This window comes from Staurois parvus, unplaced genomic scaffold (genome assembly GCF_062004578.1).
Source record: "Staurois parvus isolate SC_StPar_1 unplaced genomic scaffold, SC_StPar_1.0 ptg000039l, whole genome shotgun sequence".
NCBI lineage: Eukaryota > Metazoa > Chordata > Amphibia > Anura > Ranidae > Staurois > Staurois parvus.
In genome coordinates this window covers 2,118,988-2,142,686 of record NW_028317835.1, presented here as the reverse complement: position 1 = coordinate 2,142,686, position 23,699 = coordinate 2,118,988, and the positions used below count along the sequence as shown (strand labels likewise).

Here is a 23,699-nt window from a genome sequence, read left to right as displayed (position 1 = left end):
TATGGGTACAGTGTTGCATGACCGCGCAATTGTCATTCAAAGTGTGATAGCGCTGAAAGCTGAAAATTGGCCTGGGCAGGAAGGGGGTAAAAGTGTCCGGACTTGAAGTGGTTAAAAAATACCCAGGACTTCACGAGGAAGAGAGGAGATACTGCCGGATTTAGTACGTAACTTGTAGATATGTGGGGGTCGTATTGAATGGTTTAATTTCCGTGCGAACATAGTAGAAGCTGAATTACTATGTAATAAAAAGGAGGCCTTTGACCAAAGTAGAGCTTTTTCAGTTTTTTTGGGAAAGTAAAGTATTCAGTTCTAGACGCTTTTGCGATATCATGGTTTGTTACGGAGAGATGGATTGCCATCATGAGCCCTATAATGTGATTCTAATTCTCGGGTAAGTTTCTGAATTTGTTTCCATTGCTCTCTATTTCTAGAAGAAGCCATGGAAATAAGGTGGCCTCGCAGGACCGCCTTATGGACTACCCACAAGATGGCCGGGGAGATATCAGGAGTTGTGTTTGACTGAAAGTATTCTTGAATGGAAGTAACTACTTCATGGCGGGTGTTAGTATCCGTAAGCATAGAGTCGTTAAGTCTCCAGGAGTAGGGAGTAGGGGCTAGACCTATAAAAGTGATAGACAGCGCGATAATATTATGATCTGACCAGGGGCTTAAATGAATGCAAGCTTTCCTAGAGTTAGCCAGCAGAATGGGGGAGCAATAGATATAATCTAGTCTAGCATAAGAGTCATGTGGGTGAGAGTAAAATGAATAATCTCTAGCTCCTACATTATGTGCCCTCCAGGAGTCTACCAGTTGAAGGGTGTCTAATTTTTTGGTAAGGGATTTTGGGAAGGCCTGGGAGGATGGTGAGGATGAGCTTTGGTCTAAAAGGGGATTAGCTACCAAATAAAATGACCTCCCACCAATAAACGAGGGGATAGAAACCTATCAAGAATTTTGAAAAAAAATGGGAAAAGAAGGATGCTTGCGCCGAATTTGGTGCATAGACATTAGCGATAGTGAGTTCACGACCCGAGAGGGTGCCTTTAATAATGTCAAATCTGCCCTCAGGGTCACGTGCCTGAGGGTTTTTTTACTACAAACACATGGGAATAACATCCCGTGCCCTGCTCGTCCCGGGGAACTCTGGTAAGGACCTGCTGATCTACCAGGTCCCCAATTAGGACACGCAGTGCCTGCACCCTTTCCCGATCCTTGGGAAGGTAGGTTACCAGAAATCTGGAAGGGGGATTGAAGTTGAACTCCAACCTGTACCCCTTCTTGATCAAGTCCAGATGTACAGATTCGAGAAGATTGAAGCCTACTGAGGGAGAAAGGTCCCCAGTCTTCTTTCCATTGGGACGTTCAAGTCATTGAGATGAGACTTGGTGGGCCTTGAGGAGGATTGAATAAGATTCCTCCTCTTCCCCTATTCCTGTGCCCTGTCCAATGTTTCTTAGGCTGAACCTCCTTAACCTGCTGGGCCTGTGTTTTTCGACAAAAAACCCAACTAGAGTAAAACCTTTTCTTACTCTCTGGGAATGTCCTCTTGTTATGGGCCGTACATTCCAGAACCTCCTCGAGACCTGGACCAAAAAGATTATCGCCAGTAAAGGGTAAGGCACAAAGGTGCAGTTTGAATGCGAAGTTCCCTGCCCAGGTTTTTAACCAAAATGCCCTTTAAGCTGAATTCACTAGGGCAGAGGTTCAAGCCGCTAGCTTAACTGATTTGGCCGAGGCATCCACAAGGAAACCAACTGCTTTAAACAGCAAAGGAAATTATTTCAGGATTTGCTGCCTGGAGGTCACTGCCAAGAGATGTGACTGTGTAAGCCAGCATTCCAGATTTCTGGTGACACAGGTAGCTGATAAAGCTGGCCTAAAGCTGATGGAAGTGGAATACCAGGCCCTGCGGAGTAAGACTTCATCCCTCTTATCCATAGGGTCTTTCAGAGCCCCCATATCTTCAAATGTTAAGTCTGTCCTTTTAGAGACTTTAGATAAGGGGGTGTCTAATTTCTGAACCTTGTTCCATTGCTGGGACCTGTTATCCTCAAAAGGAAACCTCCTTTTAAGATTACTTGAGAAAAAGGGTTTCCTCTCGGGGCTTTCCCATTCCTGCTTAATGGTATCAACCAGGGAACTATGGACTGGAAAGACACTAGTCTTTCTAGCATGCAAACCTTGATACATGAGGTCATGCTTAGATAGGCAAACATCCTCCTGCTCGATCTCTAAGGTTTCGTAGATAGCTTTAAGGAGGTCGTCCACATCTTCCAGGGGCAATTTGTTCCTGGAACCTCTAGAGGAGCAAACTTCACCGTCCTCCTCTTATGAGCCTGAATCTACCCGGGACCTAGGATCCTCCTCCGGGTCATCCTCCTCCCCTCTTAATACATCTGCTACCTACAAACCCGCCGATTGGGTCCAAGGACCCAGTGGCGACTGCATTTTTCCAATAGAGATCTAAAGGATTGAAATGTAGACAACATGTCATCCTTAATGGAGGTGAGCACTTTATGGCACGCTGTAAATGACTTATCCTTAATTAGCCTAGCCACACAATTGCGGCATAAGGGTTTTTCCCAAGCTGAACCCAATTTAGCTGCACAAACTGCACACTTCTTCTTGGAGGTCTGACTCTGCACCTTGTCCTGGGCTTTAACCTACAATAAGCAAGAAAAAAAACAATACAGAAAATAATCAGCCCAGGGCCCCTCATACAAAAACAACTGTGCTGGGGGAGCAAGAAAGGGAAGTGTGCCCACCAGGGTCAGCAAGAGGGATCAGAGTCCCCAAGCTTACCTTAGAGGAGCCAGTGCCTGAAGGACCAGGATATGCCTGAGTAGTGCCAGTGCCTTCCATCCATCCCTCTTGTGGTGGTGCCACAGGCTCTGCTGGGTTCGCACACCAGACTGGCTGCCTGACAAGATGCTAGTGCTGTTATGGAGACTGGAACCACGAGTCTCAGGCACCCGTTGACGACATCACCGCAGCCAGAACTTCCGGTACCTGGACAGCACCCAGAAGTTGCGGCTACTCGCATGCCTGCTTGGCAGTCACTCTGCCCCACTGTGCAACGGCTGCTGGAGCCCCCCCCCGCACGGGAAGGAGAATGAAAGGCATCAAATGTCCTGGACCCCCCAGGACACCCCCGATGGTCATCATCCACTGAGGCATGGAAAAATATCAGGAGCGCAGCCCCACTCCCCCTGAAGGGATCGAGTCGGGGAGGAGGAAGTAAAACAGACCAGGATCCACCAGCAACCTCTAGGGCCCAGGGCTTCGACAATCAGTTCCTTGATGACTGCACCCATCCTTGCAGAGGAAACGCTAAAAACTCAGGAGGGAGGCCTGGTGATCCGCCATTTATAGAACTGTGCTTACGTGTTTCCTGTCCCAGAGGGAGGAGCTCTGTCTCAGGAAGGATGTCCTGGAGGACGTTTGGAGAAATGAACATTAGAATGACTGAGAGACAAAAGCCAGAAATAGATCAGTGGCTGCATGCACACCTCATTGATAGGCTGCAGGTAGAGAGGCAGAGATGAGGCAGGATTTATCATGAAATACAAATTAAAGTGTATTATTATCAAAACAGCCAAGAATATTTCACAAGGTCTGAAAAGTATGTAAGTCATCGAGTTATTCCACAATTTAAGAAGAAGAGCATAACTGCAGGTAGTAAATGTAAGAGAGAAGTTGCAGATGATACGATGGTGGGTAGTATGTACAGGAGAGGAGTGTGGGGTGTGTGACAGCGATCGGTACGTACAGGAAAGGAGTGTGGGGGGTACGACAGTGATCGGTATGTACAGGAGAGGAGTGTGGAGGTATGACAGTGATGGGTATGTACAGGAGAGGAGTACGGAGGTATGACAGTGATGGGTATGTACAGGAGAGGAGTACAGAGGTATGACAGTGATGGGTATGTACAGGAGAGGAGTACAGAGGTATGACAGTGATGGGTATGTACAGGAGAGGAGTACGGAGGTATGACAGTGATGGGTATGTACAGGAGAGGAGTACGGAGGTATGACAGTGATGGGTATGTACAGGAGAGGAGTACGGAGGTATGACAGTGATGGGTATGTACAGGAGAGGAGTACGGAGGTATGACCGTTCCCAGGGAGGAGTATCTCAGGAAGGGTCTATACTCCACCATAACTCTGGTTCTCGGAGTGTCAGGTCCCAGCGGGTTCTCCTGGTGTCTCTCCTGTTATTCTGTCTCGATCACATCACAAGAACATGGTGGGAGATCGGCCTGAATGTCCTTCCTAGGAGGGAATACCGGAGCCATTCTGAGGCCCATTTAATGGCCGGCAATGAGGAGGAAACCAACACTGAGAAGTAGATGCTGAGATATATACAGCACGGGGCAGCACAGTGGCTGAGTGGTTAGCACTTCCGCCTGGCAGTACTCTGGTTGTTGGTTCAAAACCCAACCATGGCACCACCTGCCTGGAGTTTGCATGTTCTCCCTGTGCCTGTGTGGGTTTTCTCCAAGTACTATAGTTTCCTCCCACACTACAAAGACATGCTGGGAGGTGAATTGTCTCCTAAGTTGTCCCTAGTATGTGTATGTATGAATGTGAGTTAGGGCCCTTAGATTGTACGCTCCTCGGGGCGGGGACTGATGAAAATGTACAATATAGATGTAAACTGACGGCGCTATATAAGTACCTGGAATAAATAATAATAATACACCCAGATCATCGATGACGAGGAGGAAGGTTTGGTCACAGATGATTGGTCCATCTATAGCAGGGACAGGAGCCGGGACCAGGAATAGGAGATCCACCTGACTTACCCGTTTGCTCTGACATGGAGAAGATCCCATGCTGGCCCTATGGTGGCCGTGTGTTCAGGATGGAGACTGATTCTGTTGGACCTGCTTGAAGCCGATCTAAAATGGCTGAGAGAAAGAAAGTGTTCCCGGGACAGGAAGTGACACCAGACAGGAAGTGACTCCTGAAAGATTTATACAGAGGGTGCAGTATGGAGAGCAGACACTAGATGGTGCTGGTCCAAAAAAAGCTGAATAGTATAAAACAACAGGAAAAAACCTGAAAAACAAAAGATGATGGCGGCTCGTAAACTTCTTATTTAGCAGCTTGACGTCTTTGTCCCACTCTACAGGTTACATCACATTACGTGACTTCCTCAGGAGTTGGCCATCGGATGTACAGCTGCCTATATATACCATTATAATCCTTAATAGACTAATCGGGCGCCATTATGTTGTAGCCTGTCTGTCCCTTATTTGGCCGCCATTTTTCCTTGGTCTAATTTCAATTATATCTCATTTATCACATTACAGCACAGTGGATTAGATCTCCCTCCTATATTTTCTTGTAGACCACCTGTACTTCCTTTGGTGGCCATTTTTTCCTGGTCTATTATCAATGAAACACAGTTATCACATTACATTACAGTGGATTAGATCTCCCTCCTCCATTTTGTTGTAGCCCACCTGTCCCTCCTCCAGCGGCCATTTTCCCTTAGTCTGATATGAATGCTGGCACATTGTGTCCCCTGATATTAGACATTAGCCGGGTGATTGTATACACACAGCGGGCAGATCTCAATCAATGTCACCCACTAGTCTATACTGTCACGGGGTTGGCCAGCCAATCATGTGGCTCCTATTCTGTCCTTCCAATGACCATTCCTAGTACATAGGACTCATCTTCCATACTACATTCATGATACAACAAGATGGAAACTGTTATAGAGTCATTGTACAAATCCTGTGACCCGACTTGTATCCGGGAATATTGCATGGCCTTCTACTTCCTGCTTCCTGTTCTATGCTGACCCGGATGCAGTTCTGTTGTACAACATGATTCCTCACACCAGCAGCTTGTGTTGTCTTCATTCCTGTACATGAAACATGGTGTCAGAAGTGACTGGAATCAGGACTGAGCCTCTTGTTTGGAGCGCAGCAGCTTTGGGAAACACAGGTTTGTGAACTACAGCCTGAGACTGAGGATTGTCTGAGATTTGATAGCTCAGAGGCTTCCTGACAATATGGCTGCCATGAATGGCATACCTCCCCCAGAGGGGATGACAATGAGTGGGGATTGGAGCAGCAATTGGGAATCTTTCAGAGCTGAATGTGAAGATTATTGTCTGGCTACAGGCTGGAATGAGAAATGTGCAGGAGTGCCGGCAGCAACTCTGAGAAGAGTCATGGGCAGTGAATGCAGGCATGTGTATAAACACAATGTGACCCTCACAGCAGATCAGCAACACAATGTTACAGCCATTGTAAATGTACTGGAAGATGATCTCATACCTGCTACAAATGTCATTTATGAAAGGGATGTGTTTGGATGCTGCAAACAAGAAGAGGGACAATCTTTGGATCACTTTGTTACACACTGGAGAGAAAAGGCAGCAACTTGTGAATATGGCACTCAGAGACCAATTGATAAGGGACACAATTGTTGTTGGTATAGCTAGCGAGAGAGCACACGCAGGCGCCTCCTAAGAGAACATGACTTCACTCTACACACAGCCATTGAGACGTGCCGTACAGCAGAGCTCACTGACAGACGTCTGAAAGTTATGGAACAGGACAGACAGCAGACCGACAGCATAAACATTGCAATGCAGCATGGCAACAGGAACAAAGTGCAGCAACGCCGCCTGATGAGCACAAATACTGCCAACTAGAGATGAGCGAATCGAACCAGGCGAACCGGAATTCGAGTCGAATTTCAGGAAATATTCGATTCGCGTCGAAACCGAAATTTTGCCTACTTCGGGTGCGCGAATCGAACATTTCCCGATCAGCCGGCAAAAGTGTCCCTGCAGTGAGCTCCGCTATTTCTGACAGTTCTCTGACAGAAGGAACACATGTTTAGCGGTTGAAACATTGTATCTATTAGTTTCCATTTAGGATACAGATGTTTCAACCGCTGTACATGTGAAGAAGCTGTGAGAGAACTGTCAGAAATAGAGGAACTCTGCACATACACTTTTTGCCGGCTTGGAATTATTCTTCTTTTCATCCTACTTCTTCTTCTTCTTCATCCTCATCCTCAGAAGAAGAGGATGAGGATGAGGATGAAGAAGAAGAAGAAGAAGAAGTAGGATGAAAAGAAGAATAATTCCAAGCCGGCAAAAAGTGTATGTGCAGAGCTCCTCTAAGTGTATCTGCAGAGCTCCTCTAAGTGTATCTGCAGAATAGAGGAACTCTGCACATACACTTTTTGCCGGAAACCGCTGTATGGAGGGAATGTCCCAGAACTGTCAGAAATAGACTATTTCTGACAGTTCTGGGACATTCACTCCATACAGCGGTTTCAACCGCTGTATGGAGGGAATGTCATGGAACTGTCAGAAATAGACTATTAATGACAGTTCTGGGACTGTCCTTCCATGCAGCGGTTGAAACATTGTATCTATTTGTTTCCATAAATGGATCCATTTATGGAAACAAATAGATACAATGTTTCAACCGCTGTATGGAAGGAATGTCCCAGAACTGTCATAAATAGTCTATTTCTGACAGTTCTATGACATTCCCTCCATACAGCGGTTGAAACCGCTGTATGGAGTGAATGTCCCAGAACTGTCAGAAATAGACAGAAACTGTCACAGAACTGTCCTTCTTCTCATCCTTCTCCTTCTTCTCATCCTTCTTCTCATCCTTCTTCTCATCCTTCTCCTTCTTCTCATCCTTCTCCTTCTTCTCATCCTTCTCCTTCTTCTCATCCTTCTTCTCATCCTTCTCCTTCTTCTCATCCTTCTCCTTCTCCTTCTTCTCATCCTTCTCCTTCTCCATCTTCTCATCCTTCTCCTTTTCCTTCTTCTCATCCTTCTTCTTCTGCTTCTCCTTCTCCTTCTCCTTCTCCTTCTTCTCATCCTTCTCCTTCTTCTCATCCTTCTCCTTCTTCTCATCCTTCTCCTTCTCCTTCTTCTCATCCTTCTCCTTCTCCTTCTTCTCATCCTTCTCCTTCTCCTTCTTCTCATCCTTCTCCTTCTCCTTCTTCTCATCCTTCTCCTTCTTCTCATCCTTCTCCTTCTCCTTCTTCTCATCCTTCTCCTTCTTCTCATTCTTCTCCTTCTTCTCATCCTTCTCCTTCTCATCCTTCTCCTTCTTCTCATCCTTCTCCTTCTTCTCATCCTTCTCCTTCTTCTCATCCTTCTCCTTCTTCTCATCCTTCTCCTTCTTCTCATCCTTCTCCTTCTTCTCCTTCTCCTCATCCTTCTCCTTCTCCTCATCCTTCTCCTTCTTCTCATCCTTCTCCTTCTTCTCATCCTTCTCCTTCTTCTCATCCTTCTCCTTCTTCTCATCCTTCTCCTTCTTCTCATTCTTCTCCTTCTCCTTCTCCTCATCCTTCTTCTTCTCATCCTTCTACTTCTTCTCATCCTTCTCATCCTTCTCCTTCTTCTCATCCTTCTCCTTCTCCTTCTTCTCATCCTTCTCCTTCTTCTCATCCTTCTCCTTCTTCTCATCCTTCTCCTTCTCCTTCTTCTCATCCTTCTTCTCATCCTTCTCCTCATCCTTCTCCTTCTTCTCATCCTTCTCCTTCTTCTCATCCTTCTCCTTCTCCTTCTTCTCATCCTTCTCCTTCTCCTTCTTCTCATCCTTCTCCTTCTCCATCTTCTCATCCTTCTCCTTCTTCTCATCCTTCTCCTTCTCCTTCTTCTCATCCTTCTCCTTCTTCTCATCCTTCTCCTTCTTCTCATCCTTCTCCTTCTTCTCATCCTTCTCCTTCTCCTTCTTCTCATCCTTCTCCTTCTTCTCATCCTTCTCCTTCTTCTCATCCTTCTCCTTCTTCTCATCCTTCTCCTTCTTCTCATCCTTCTCCTTCTCCTTCTTCTCATCCTTCTCCTTCTTCTCATCCTTCTCCTTCTTCTCATCCTTCTTCTCATCCTTCTTCTCATCCTTCTTCTCATCCTTCTTCTCATCCTTCTCCTTCTCCTTCTTCTCATCCTTCTCCTTCTTCTCATCCTTCTCCTTCTTCTCATCCTTCTCCTTCTCCTTCTTCTCATCCTTCTCCTTCTCCATCTTCTCATCCTTCTCCTTCTTCTCATCCTTCTCCTTCTCCTTCTTCTCATCCTTCTCCTTCTCCTTCTTCTCATCCTTCTCCTTCTTCTCATCCTTCTCCTTCTTCTCATCCTTCTCCTTCTTCTCATCCTTCTCCTTCTTCTCATCCTTCTCCTTCTCCTTCTTCTCATCCTTCTTCTCATCCTTCTCCTTCTTCTCATCCTTCTCCTTCTTCTCATCCTTCTCCTTCTCCTTCTTCTCATCCTTCTCCTTCTCCATCTTCTCATCCTTCTCCTTCTTCTCATCCTTCTCCTTCTTCTCATCCTTCTCCTTCTCCTTCTTCTCATCCTTCTCCTTCTTCTCATCCTTCTCCTTCTTCTCATCCTTCTCCTTCTCCTTCTTCTCATCCTTCTCCTCCTTCTCCTTCTTCTCATCCTTCTCCTTCTTCTCATCCTTCTCCTTCTTCTCATCCTTCTCCTTCTCCTTCTTCTCATCCTTCTCCTTCTCCTTCTTCTCATCCTTCTCCTTCTTCTCATCCTTCTCCTTCTTCTCATCCTTCTCCTTCTTCTCATCCTTCTCCTTCTCCTTCTTCTCATCCTTCTCCTTCTTCTCATCCTTCTCCTTCTTCTCATCCTTCTTCTCATCCTTCTCCTTCTCCTTCTTCTCATCCTTGTCCTTCTTCTCATCCTTCTCCTTCTTCTCATCCTTCTCCTTCTTCTCATACTTCTCCTTCTCCTTCTTCTCATCCTTCTCCTTCTCCATCTTCTCATCCTTCTCCTTCTTCTCATCCTTCTCCTTCTCCTCATCCTTCTCCTTCTCCTTCTTCTCATCCTTCTCCTTCTCCTTCTTCTCATCCTTCTCCTTCTTCTCATCCTTCTCCTTCTCCTTCTTCTCATCCTTCTCCTTCTTCTCATCCTTCTCCTTCTTCTCATCCTTCTTCTCATCCTTCTCCTTCTTCTCATCCTTCTCCTTCTCCTTCTTCTCATCCTTCTCCTTCTCCTCATCCTTCTCCTTCTCCTCATCCTTCTCCTTCTCCTTCTTCTCATCCTTCTTCTCATCCTTCTCCTTCTCCTTCTTCTCATCCTTCTCCTTCTTCTCATCCTTCTCCTTCTCCTTCTTCTCATCCTTCTCCTTCTCCTTCTCCTTCCTCATCTCCAAGGGCATTTAAATTAAAGGTACAGTGTTCTGCACTAATTTAAAGGCTCTCTGAAGCCTAGAAACCCTTTTTATAAGTCATCTTCATAGCGGAGAAATTCGCATCGAATCGAATTTCATACTGGAATTCGCCGAATCAGCCGAATCGAATTTTTCATTTCTTCGCTCATCTCTACTGCCAACCCTACAGCTTGCAGATACTGTGGGACTGTGCATGAAAGAATTAAAGAGCCGTGTCCAGCTTATGGGGAGTCTTGGAAGTCTTGTGGAAGAACAAACCATTTTACTAACGTTTGTTTGTCAAGTAAACGACGGCCATCAATAGGCAAATGACACAACGAGGAGAACACATCCGCATATGAGGAAGAGACACACACCACTGAAGTTATAGACAGCAGTGAATTGATGGGCCTACCTCCCCCCACACAGATCACCTACCTCCCCCCCACACAGATCACCTACCTCCACCACACACAGATCACCTACCTCCCCCCACACAGATCACCTACCTCCCCCCACACAGATTACCTACCTCCCCCCACACAGATCACCTACCTCCCCACACACAGATCACCTACCTCCCCCCACACACACACCACTGAAGTTATATACAGCAGTGAATTGATCGGCGCTGTGCAATCCAGAGGAAAGAAATGGTATGTCACTTTACATGTAAATAATAAGCCCCAATCCTGTCACCTCCATTCAGGAACAACGTGGGATGTAATGTGCTTCAGAGACAAAATGGTGTCATAACCAGAAGCACGTCTACTGCCAAGTGACACCAGATTACAGTTATACTCCGGTGCGATGATGAAATCTCTGGGGCTCTTCAAGACAGAATGTGCCATACGTGGACTAACACACAAGCTGGAGTGTGAAATTGTGGAAGCCTGCCAAAAGCCACTGTTGTCTGGCTCAACCTGTGAGCGTCTAGGGCTGATACATTTCTCCGTCCCTGCAGAGCTTAATGTGATGGACAATCTATCCAAGGGGCCCTTGACAAAACAACTGCTGATAAAGGAATTTAGTGATGTGTTTACTGGGCCAGTAGAATCTGTACCAGGGGAAGTTCATTTCCACCTCGATGTGAGTGTCCCTCCAGTCCAATGTGCACCACGCAATGTGCCGGTGGCATTAAAACAGGCAGTTAAGGCACAGCTTGACCAGTATGAGGCCAATGGACACTTGGCACCAGTGACTGACCCAACTGGCTGGATAAGTAACATGGTGATTGTAAGGAAGCCAAATAAGCTATGAATATGCATAGATCCCAAATTCTTAAATATGGCACTGAGACGATCTCACTACATCATGCCAACTCTCGAGGATGTTTTGTACAAGCTGCCTAAGGCACGTCTGTTCACGCTTGTTGATGCCCGGGATACATTTTTACAGTGTAAGTTGGATGATGCAAGTAGTTACATGACAACCTTCTGGACTCCGTGGGGCAGGAAAAGATGGCTCAAACTGCCTTTTGGAGTATCTGTTGCACCAGAGGTGTATCAACGTAAACAACATGAACTATTGGCTGGACTCAGTGGTATTGAACCAATAGCTGATGACATCCTTGTGATTGGCTGTGGGGACACAGATGAGGAAGCAGAGCAAGATCATGATGGCAAACTGCTGAAACTGTTGAATCATTGTAGGCAGGTAAAATTGAGACTTGGCATGAAAAAGCTGCAATTCAAGGTGAAAGAAGTCCGCTTTCATGGACACATTCTAACCTGGGAGGGTTTGAAGGCTGACCCAGAAAAAATCAGAGCCATACTGGATATGCCGCAGCCAGCAAATGTGAAATCCCTGCAGCGCTTCATTGGATTTGTTACCTACCTAGCAAAATTCCTACCACACCTCTCAGAGGTCTGCGAGCCATTGAGAAGGCTTCTGGACAAGGACGCTGTTTGGCATTGGCTTCCTAAGCATGATAATGCAGTGCAGGACATCAAACGCTTGGTCACGGACACACCTGTCCTGAAGTATTATGACGTTACAAAACCTGTAACTATTCAAAGTGATGCAAGCAAAACTGGACTTGGGTGTTGTCTATTGCAAGCTGGCCAGCCTATCGCTTTTGCTTCAAGGGCACTGACTCTACCGAACAAAACTACGCACAAATAGAAGAGGAATGTCTGAGTATAGTGTTTGCCTGCCAGCGCTTTCACCACTACCTCTATGGGCGCGACGAGATCACGGCAGAAACTCACCATAAACCTCTGATTTCTATTTTCCAGAAACCACTTTTGTGTGCAGTCAAACGTCTACAGAGCATGTTGTCACGTTACAAAACTATTGCCTAAATGTCTATAAACCTGGTCCTGAAATGTACATTAGTGACACTCTTAGCAGAGCTACAGCAGCAGGTGGTACACCTGAGTATGCACAACACACAGTTTGCAATGTTCAGCGGGACCTGGAGGTCCTGTCACAGATTAATCATTCAGACTATTTAAACGTCACGGACCAACGATTGCTTCAGATAAAACAGGCCACTGAAACCGATGAGAGTTTGCAGGCTCTTAAATATGTTGTTCTGAACGGTTGGCCTGATTCCAAGTTGGAAGCCCCATTACTTGTGAGAGAATATTGGACTTTCAGAGATGAAATCGCCATTCAAGATGGTATACTGTACAAGGGGCCAAGGGTCATCATTCCTAAATCTTTAAGATGGGAGATGCTGACTCGTATTCATGCCAGTCACATTGGAGGAGAAGCATGCTATAGGCAAGCACGTGATACCCTATACTGGCCCTACATGCAGTACGAGATTAGAGACTTTGTTAGGTGTTTCTCGGCATGCAATGAATATGCGCAGGCACAACAGAAAGGACCTATGATGTCGCATGTGCTGCCCACCCGGCCTTGGCAAATTGTAAGCATGGACTTACTGAATTATGCTGGGCAGGACTTTCTATTAATTGTTGATCACTATGCCGACTTTTGGTAGATTGAGCTACTTCCTGACCTGTCTGCTGATACTACCATCAAGCGTTGTAAAGCACAGTTTGCACGTTATGGCCAGCCGGATAGAGTCATCTCGGATAATGGACCTCAATATGCATGTGAGCAATTCAGACGTTTCTCTACAGATTGGGGATTTGAGCATGTTACCTCATCCCCGAGGCACCCGCAAGCCAATGGCAAAGCGGAATCGGCTGTCAAGATAGTGAAGAATCTTTGTAAGAAGGCCAAGTTTGATGGTACTGATCTGTGGAAGGCCATTCTACATTGGAGGAACACCCCATCTGAAGGCATGGACAGTAGTCCTGCACAGTGCTTGATGTCTAGGAGACTGAAGACTTCATTGCCTGTGGCCTACAAATTACTTGATCCTTGTGTGGTTACTGGTGTCCCGGCGAAACTGCAGCGGAGGAAACAGATTGCCAAACTGTCATACGATGTGTCTGCTAAAGACTTACCTGAACTAAGCATTGGAGAGCCAATCCGTATGAAGCCGCTTCCAGGTGACGGGACCGGTTGCTGGAGACTGGGTTCCTGTGTTCAGAGGGTTGCTCCTCGATCATATCTTGTGGATGTAGAAGGCAGTCTTTACCGCCGCAATCGAGTGGACCTGCGAAGGGCAGAACGATTCCCTGCACAAGCCTATGAGCATCCTGCACGTGATCCTCCTGAGGTGCTCAATGCCCCGAGTCCTACTGGACCATATACTCAAAGCAGAGAGAACTCCGCTGTCATATCGGGATACAATGAGGATGACATAATGCAGCCACATATCCCGACAAGTTCTTCTCTGCCAAACACACCAACCAGGAAAGAGGGTCGCTCCTTATCAACACCTTTTGTAGCTGAATGGATTCCCCCAGGAAAATCCCTGTGGCCTTGTGTAGTGGTCGAGTTTCCAGACCACCAGATAGACTCAATCTGTAGTGTATCTACCAGTCACACAGCATGCCATGTTCAAGACTGTTCAGGATCTGTTTTAGTTTCATTGTTTACAAGGTTTGAATGGAATGTAAAAAAGGGAGACGTTATAGAGTCATTGTACAAATCCTGTGACCCGACTTGTATCCGGGAATATTGCATGGCCTTCTACTTCCTGCTTCCTGTTCTATGCTGACCTGGATGCAGTTCTGTTGTACAACATGATTCCTCACACCAGCAGCTTGTGTTGTCTTCATTCCTGTACATGAAACAGGTACTGTCCGTGTATTAGGGGGACCAATGACACCTTGGCTAGTATTGTAGATGAATCTGGGGGCGTCGGGGGCAATCTTCTTATGTTTATGGCCCTTTAGGGCAGATGTGATTTCTATGTATTTTATGGGAGATTTTCTCTGTATATTGGGAGTTTCCATCTTGTTGTATCATGAATGTAGTATGGAAGATGAGTCCTATGTACTAGGAATGGTCATTGGAAGGACAGAATAGGAGCCACATGATTGGCTGGCCAACCCCGTGACAGTATAGACTAGTGGGTGACATTGATTGAGATCTGCCCGCTGTGTGTATACAATCACCCGGCTAATGTCTAATATCAGGGGACAAAATGTGCCAGCATTCATATCAGACTAAGGGAAAATGGCCACCAGAGGGGGGACAGGTGGGCTACAACAAAATGGAGGAGGAAGATCTAATCCACTGCAATGTGATGTGTATAACTGCGAGAACATTGATATCAGACTAAGGGAAAATGGCCGCTGGAGGAGGGACAGACGGGCTACAACAAAATGGAGGACGAAGATCTAATCTTCTGCACTGTAATGTGATAACTGTGTTTAATTCATAATAGAAGTTTAAGAGCCGCCATCGTCTTTTGTTTTTCAGGTTCTTTTCCCTGTTGTTTTATGCTATTCAGCTTTTTCACCATCTAGTGTCTGCTCTCCATACTGCAGCATCTGTATAAATCTGTCTGGAGTCACTTCCTGTCTGGTGTCACTTCCTGTCTGGGTTCACTTCCTGTCCCGGGAACACATTCCTCCTCTCAGCCATTTTAGATTGGCTTCCAGAAGGTCCTGTGATTGTTGGTCTCCATCCTGAACACACGGCCACCATAGGGCCAGCATGGGATCCTCTCCATGTCAGAGCACACGGGTAAGTCAGGTGGATCTCCTATTCCTGGTCCCGGCTCCTGTCCCTGCTATAGACGGACCAATCATCTGTGACCGAACCTTCCTCCTCGTCATCGATGATCTGGGTGTATTATTATTATTTATTCCAGGTACTTATATAGCGCCGTCAGTTTACATCTATATTGTACATTCCCATCAGTCCCCGCCCCCGAGGAGCGTACAATCTAAGGGCTCTAACTCACATTCATACATACACATACTAGGGACAACTTAGACAGGAGTGAACTCATCTCCCAGCATGCCTCTGTAGTGTGGGAGGAAACAGGAGTACCTGGAAGAAACCCACGCAGGCACAGGGAGAACATGCAAACTCCAGGCAGGTGGTGCCATGGTTGGGATTTGAACCAACAACCCGAGTACTGCCAGGTGGAAGTGCTAACCACTCAGCCACTGTGCTGCCTTGTGCTGTATATATCTCAGCATCTACTTCTCAGTGTTGGTTTCCTCCCCATTGCCGGCCATTAAATGGGCCTCAGAATGGCTCCGGTATTCCCTCCTAGGAAGGACATTCAGGCCGATCTCCCACCATGTTCCTCTGATGTGTCCGAGACAGAATAACAGGAGAGACACCAGGAGAACCCGCTGGGACCTGACACTCCGAGAACCAGAGTTATGGTGGAGTATAGACCCTTCCTGAGATACTCCTCCCTGGGAACGGTCATACCTCCGTACTCCTCTCCTGTACATACCCATCACTGTCATACCTCCGTACTCCTCTCCTGTACATACCCATCACTGTCATTCCTCCGTACTCCTCTCCTGTACATACCCATCACTGTCATACCTCCGTACTCCTCTCCTGTACATACCCATCACTGTCATACCTCCGTACTCCTCTCCTGTACATACCCATCACTGTCATACCTCCGTACTCCTCTCCTGTACATACCGATCACTGTCATACCTCCCACACTCCTCTCCTGTACATACCCATCACTGTCATACCTCCACACTCCTCTCCTGTACATACCCATCACTGTCATACCTCCGTACTCCTCTCCTGTACATACCGATCACTGTCATACCTCCGTACTCCTCTCCTGTACATACCCATCACTGTCATACCTCCGTACTCCTCTCCTGTACATAACCATCACTGTCATACCTCCGTACTCCTCTCCTGTACATAACCATCACTGTCATACCTCCGTACTCCTCTCCTGTACATAACCATCACTGTCATACCTCCGTACTCCTCTCCTGTACATAACCATCACTGTCATACCTCCGTACTCCTCTCCTGTACATAACCATCACTGTCATACCTCCGTACTCCTCTCCTGTACATACCCATCACTGTCATACCTCCGTACTCCTCTCCTGTACATACCGATCACTGTCATACCTCCGTACTCCTCTCCTGTACATACCGATCACTGTCATACCTCCGTACTCCTCTCCTGTACATACCGATCACTGTCATACCTCCGTACTCCTCTCCTGTACATACCGATCACTGTCATACCTCCGTACTCCTCTCCTGTACATACCGATCACTGTCATACCTCCACACTCCTCTCCTGTACATACCCATCACTGTCATACCTCCACACTCCTCTCCTGTACATACCCATCACTGTCATACCTCCACACTCCTCTCCTGTACATACCCATCACTGTCATACCTCCGTACTCCTCTCCTGTACATACCCATCACTGTCATACCTCCACACTCCTCTCCTGTACATACTGATCACTGTCATACCTCCACACTCCTCTCCTGTACATACCCATCACTGTCATACCTCCGTACTCCTCTCCTGTACATATCCATCACTGTCATACCCCCGTACTCCTCTCCTGTACATACCCATCACTGTCATACCTCCGTACTCCTCTCCTGTATATACCGATCACTGTCATACCTCCACACTCCTCTCCTGTACATACCCATCACTGTCATACCTCCGTACTCCTCTCCTGTACATACCCATCACTGTCATACCTCTGTACTCCTCTCCTGTACATACCGATCACTGTCATACCTCCGTACTCCTCTCCTGTACATACCGATCACTGTCATACCTCCACACTCCTCTCCTGTACATACTGATCACTGTCATACCTCCACACTCCTCTCCTGTACATACCCATCACTGTCATACCTCCACACTCCTCTCCTGTACATACCCATCACTGTCATACCTCCGTACTCCTCTCCTGTACATACCCATCACTGTCATACCCTGTTTATCACCTCTGCCTGTGACAGCATGGCTATTGAGAGCCAAGTTTTGAAGGACATAGAGTTGTCTAGCTCTGTGATTCCTATGATGTTGCAGCTGGAAAGCATATCTAGGGTCCCCGATCACCCCCACACCGGTTACAGGGTCCCCGATCACCCCCACAGCGGTTACAGCGTCCCCGATCACCCCCACACCGGTTACAGGGTCCCCGATCACCCCAACAGCGGTTACAGTTTCCCCGATCACCCCCACACCGGTTACAGTTTCCCCGATCACCCCCACACCGGTTACAGCGTCCCCGATCACCTCCACACCGGTTACAGCGTCCCCGATCACCTCCACACCGGTTACAGCGTCCCCGATCACCTCCACACCGGTTACAGCGTCCCCGATCACCTCCACACCGGTTACAGCGTCCCCGATCACCTCCACACCGGTTACAGCGTCCCCGATCACCTCCACACTGGTTACAGTGTCCCCGATCACCCCCACACCGGTTACAGTGTCCCCAATCACCCCCACACCAGTAACAGTGCCCCCGATCACTGTCCTGACATTTGAGAGGGATTTGTACTGCCCTGACATTTGGGAGGTATTTGTACCACCCTGACATTTGGGGACTGCTATAGGTGATCATACACTAAGCTATTTTCTCTGACCACTCATGGAGGCCAATATAAAAGTCTTCAAAAGACTCACGATGCCAAAATGGGGTCATTTTGTGGGTGTTTGCACTGTCGTGGTGTCCCAGAGCCTTCAAAAATGTGATAGGTCATCAGGAAATTTGGTGTGTAATTTATGCCCTCGGAGAGCCTGATTGTGCGCTTTTGATTTTGGTCCCCCTATGTGGCTAGGCTGTGGAAAAGTCTCACATGCGATGTCCCCATACTGTAGAGGAGTAGCAGAATGTGTTGTGGAGTATGTTTCTAAGTACGCCTAGAAGGTTTGTTATAAATATCATATTAATTGAGAACTTTGTGTAAAAATAAATATTTTCCTTTTTTTTCCTGCATTTTCAAAAAAACTGTTGGTGAAAAATGACCAAATAAACTTACTATTCACTTCAGAAAATACATTGGGTTTTTTCTTTCCAAAATGGTGACATTTTGTGAGAGTTTCCACTGTCCTGGTGCTCTGGGCAGCCAAATATGTGATTGGTAGTCATGAAATTAGTGTAGATGTGTAATTTATGCTCCTTGAAAACCCAAATGTGTTGCTTGGATTTTGGACCCATCTATGCATCACACAGGTGATATCCCCATACTCAGGAGATATAGCAGAATGTGTTTTGTGTTCATTTGGGTTCAATGTTCAAAGACTGAATAATTGTCATTCAAAGTGTGACAGCGCTGAAAGCTGAGAATTGGCCAGGGCAGGAGGGGGGTGAAAGTGTCCGGACTTGAAGTGGTTAACATACCAAGGGGTCCCTTTTTGTACATATCTACAACTGCACCATGTGCTTCCAGCTCAAGCTTCTCTCTCCACTTTAGTTCTTGAGGAGCCATGACTGATCCAGGGATTGATGGATGGTACGAGTAGGAAAGGCATGATCTCTGGTATATACTCCAGTCTTCATTCTTACCCAAGACTCTGCCCAATTACCATGTAGAAGGAAATGGGAAATAGACATAGAGGAAGTGGGAGGAGATTTGGACCTCCGTACCTCTCATCTCCCTGTCCTCTTCACAGAAACTATCTCAGTTATTTCTTTTACATAGAACTTACAGGAGCCCAGCTCAGTTGTTCAGTTGGGACCGGAGGGATTCCCCCTTATGCCCCAAATGTAGCGGTGATGTAGGGGATTTGATACACATTTTGGAGATTTCCAGAATTATTCTGATACTGGAAAGATATTACCAGTATTATATTATGGCTATTTCTATTTCTCTTCCTCAGGATCTGGAGGAGTGCATCTTGGGATTTGTATCACAATAATTATTTACCAATTATAAAAATATTTCTTTGCCGCTGGGTGTTTTTATTTTTTGAGCTATAAATAAAAGAAGAGCAAAATATTTGAAAAATAAAAGATTTTCTTTATATCTATAATAACATTTTACAAACAGGTAATTTTTCTCCTTCACTGATGTGCGTTGATGATGCTGCACTGATAGGCAGCACTGATGAGGTGGCACGGATAGGAAGGACTGAAGAGCACTGATAGGAGGCACTGATAGGCAGCACTGCAGGGCACAGGTGGGTGGCACTGCAGAGTGGCACTGATGGACACAGGTGGGTGGCACTGCAGAGTGGCACTGATGGGCACAGGTGGGTGGCAATGATGGGCACAGGTGGGAGGCACAGGTGGGTGGTGTGACGATCATGGCGTCGGACCCCAGCCCTTCTCACCAAACTCGTGACCGAAGGATTAGCCAATCTAAAACCGCATTGTCACGTGCGTAACAATGCCACACTGTAACGGAACCGGACCCAGACCGCACTTGGGTATTTTCTGTTGTACTGCAGCTTCCCTGTCCGAACACAAATCCCCGGACACCACCCGCTGATCCTGCAGTAAATAGACAGCACCCGACTCTTCCTAAGACAGGAAGTCAACTCCTTTATTTTTACACAAACACAAGATATATACACAGGGCGGGGAAACACAACCAGGAACAGGAAACACGTCATCAGCCCACCCCATCAATGGGAAGGGCTACAAGAATCGCCCCCCCACCCAACCAAGACACAAAACAATGGGATGTAGCACATGGCAGAGAACAATGGACAACCACGTGGCAGTGAACAATCCCCACACCAATACACAATACCATGACATTCACATTCACACCCTGTCCCCCTTAACAGACACAGGGTGGGTTAAACATAATGAGGGGAACATGAGCTGACACAGGGGTCCCCCCACCCCCAAAAGTCACTCCCGTCACATATCTCCCCTTTCGACAGGAGACTAACGCAGGAGTAAATCCCAGATGGGTGGACTCTGAAGTTAATCTGTACTTCCAGTCCCACAATGCCGGCACCCACACAGTACCCCAAACAAATTGTCACACACCAAGCATTACTCACCCAGCCAACCTCTGCCTCTCCCGTAGAACATACCCACTGCTGGGGAGAAGTACGGACTGGTCCTTCTCCCTGAAGTCCTCTCAGACGCTGGAGAGAAGACAGGGTGGCTGGGCCAACTCCATCATGCTGTTGGGTATCTGGGCCGACTGCCCAGCATCCCTGGGGTATCCAGGTGGTGACTGTAGTCTCATCCACTTTGACTTGATGGACATCCCCCAGTGTTCGCAAAGTAAGGCTGATATCCTCCTGTCCCAATGCCAGACCCTTTTCTGGGGTTGTGTCAGTGGAGACCGAAGTCCCATCCACGGACATCAGCTCAAGCTATTGTAGTGAGGCACTGATTGCATCCTCTTCCTGTAGCTCCTGCGGATGCTGATTGTTTTGGGCAGAGGTCAGAAATGTTTGGCTCTGTTGCCAGCTTTTCTGCTGGTTCCTCTTCAGCAGAAAAGTCTATCAAATCCCCAGTCTCTGGAATTTCCACTGCCGATTCTTGGGCATGCTGTCGAGCATTTTTTAGCAGTTGCCTGTATGCCCTTCCCAGATGCAGTTCTTTCTTCAGCAGGTATTCCAGATCTGGCTCAAGCTCTGAGACCCCTGTGAGACCGAACATAGCCTCTCTGTCTTCTCACAACTCCTCCAGGGTAGGTTCTCCTTCATCACCAAACACAAAATGATCTGTAAGGCTCTCCCATAGCAATCCAGGGCCACCAAACTCATGTCCCTCAGGAGAGCACTCTGTCGAGACCCCTAAATATTCCTGCTCTGCGTACCATTGCACAGCTTGGAAGCACAATCCCACAGCTTGCCACCAATGTAACGGAACTGGACCCAGACCTCACTTGGGTATTTCCGTTATATGGCAGCTTCCCTGTCCGAACACAAATCCCCGGACACCACCTGCTGATCATGCAGGAAATAGACATCATCAGCCCGCCCCATCAGTGGGAAGGGCTACATGAAACACCCCCACCCAACCAAGACACAGAACAATGGGATGCAGCACATGGCAGAGAACAATGGACATCCACATGGCAGAGAACAAGGAACAATGTCCACACCAATACATAATACTATGACATTCACATTCACACCCTGTACCCCTTAACAGGCACAGGGTGGGTTAAACATAATGAAGGGAACATGAGCTGACACAGGGGTCCCCCCACCCCCAAAAGTCACTCCCATCACACACACCCAGCTGCACTCTGCACAAAGATTTTCCAGCTAATGGACCACAATCTGTATCTGCAGCCTGGGAGCAATTGTTACTGGGTCAGGTTAGTTACGCAATTAACCCTTCACACTGCCATCACCTCCTTTTTGTACAGAGAAAGAGAAAACTTAGCAATATCAGCAATAACACTATGATGTTTGAATAATCGTCGGTATACCACTGTCACTGCAGGCAGAGATATACCGAAGTTTAAAACACCCACACAGTAGCGTTCTTCAGAGGCAGGAATTCGTAGTTTGCATTAAAGGGCTTTAGAAACAGTTCAACACTTTCAGAAAGTAAGATTTACTACTAAAAGGTCAAAAGGGTGCAATAAAAATATTTACAGAAAAAGATGTAGCCTATATATATATATATATATATTTATATATATATATATATATATATACGTACGTATGTGTATATATATATATATATATATATAAATATAAATATACAGAGAACAACAGCACAGCAAAGAGATAACAGAGAGAAGTTTAGAGGGATAAAGTACTTGCCACACATCCTGGGTTAAGCAGATCAGGTTTCAGAGCAAAAGGATTTCTTATTTCCCACTGTCTGTTCCAATGTTAAAACAGGGAGATTCTTCAACTTCTTTCAACTCCACTTAGCTTTTTCTAGCAACTCCACAGGGTGTCTCCCTGGAGCAGTAAACCAATTGCCTCATTTGGGGAGGGAGTTGTAGGTGGAGACCCAAGCTATGACCAAAAATCCTCACATTTGATGTCCCCTACTCCCCCTCTCTGTTGGGGTCCCTCAAGGCTCCGTCCTCGGGCTCCTTCTCTTCTCCATCTACACCTCCTCCCTTGGCCAACTCATACACTCTCACGGCTTCAACTACCACCTATATGCCGACGACACACAAATCTATCTCTCAACCCTCCACCTCACCCCCTCGGTCTCCGCCTGAATCACACACCTACTGAGCAACATATCTGACTGAATGTCACTCCACTTCCTTAAACTGAACCTCTCCAAGACCAAGTTTCTTGTCCCCCCCCCCCAACCCAGACACCACCCCCCATTGACTTCTCCATCATGTCCAACAATGCCACCATCAAACCCGCCCCGCAGGCCAGAGTACTTGGTGTCATTCTGGACTCCAACCTATCCTTCCAGCCCCAAGTCCAATCACTACCAAACTCGTGCAGACTCCACCTCCGCAACATCGCCAAAATCCGCACGTTCCTAACCCCAGAAACCACTAAACAGCTCATCCACTCCCTCATCATATCACGACTCGACTACTGCAACTCCCTCCTCACTGGCCTGCCTCGCCGCTGGCTATCCCCGCTTCAGTCGATCCTGAATACGGCAGCCAGACTCATTCACCTTTCCAACCGCTCCATCTCCGCCACCCCCCTCTGCCAATCCCTCCACGGGCTTCCGATTGCGCAACGTATCAAATTCAAAATCCTATCACTGACGTACAAATCTGTCCACCATACTGCCCCGAACTACATCACTGACCTAATATCCAAGTACCACCCAACACGCACACTCCGCTCCTCACAAGAGCTCCTTCTCTCTAGTTCCCAATTTACATATCCAATCTTATCTCTAAATATCACCCAAACCGTACACTCCGCTCCTCACAAGACCTCCTCCTCTCTAGCTCCCTTATCTCCTCCTCCCATGCCTGCCTCCAGGACTTCTCCAGGGTGTCACCCATCCTCTGGAACTCCCTGCCCCAACCCATCAGATTATCACCTACTCTCCTCTCCTTTAGGCGCACCCTGAAAACCCATCTCTTCAGGGAAGCCTACCCCACCCCCTGCTAACTTGCCAACCTCCTCCACTCTTCCTACCACTCCATCCCCCACAGCTTTCTACTCCTGTGCCACCATCCCCTCCCTCCTAGATTGTAAGCTCGAAAGAGCAGGGCCCTCAATCCCCTCATGTTTTGCATTGTATTGGTATTGTTCTGTCACATGTTCTGTCCCCCTTTGTAATGTACAGCGCTGAGCGAACTATTGGCACTTTATAAATACTGTATAATA

The 23,699-nt window shown here is 47.1% G+C and overlaps 1 protein-coding gene and 1 pseudogene across 1 annotated transcript in view; one reads left to right on the top strand and one right to left on the bottom strand.

The window, feature by feature from the left end:
• LOC149470550 (uncharacterized) overlaps window positions 1–23,699 on the top strand; it is a 263,673-nt pseudogene that overhangs the window by 74,958 nt on the left and 165,016 nt on the right.
• The window catches only part of LOC149470551 (uncharacterized), a 75,735-nt gene that overhangs the window by 25,110 nt on the left and 26,926 nt on the right, over window positions 1–23,699 (bottom strand). The window contains exon 2 of the mRNA XM_089662581.1: window positions 19,835–19,848. Coding sequence (XP_089518707.1) covers window positions 19,835–19,848 — 14 coding nt within the window. The remainder of the gene's footprint in view (window positions 1–19,834; window positions 19,849–23,699) is intronic.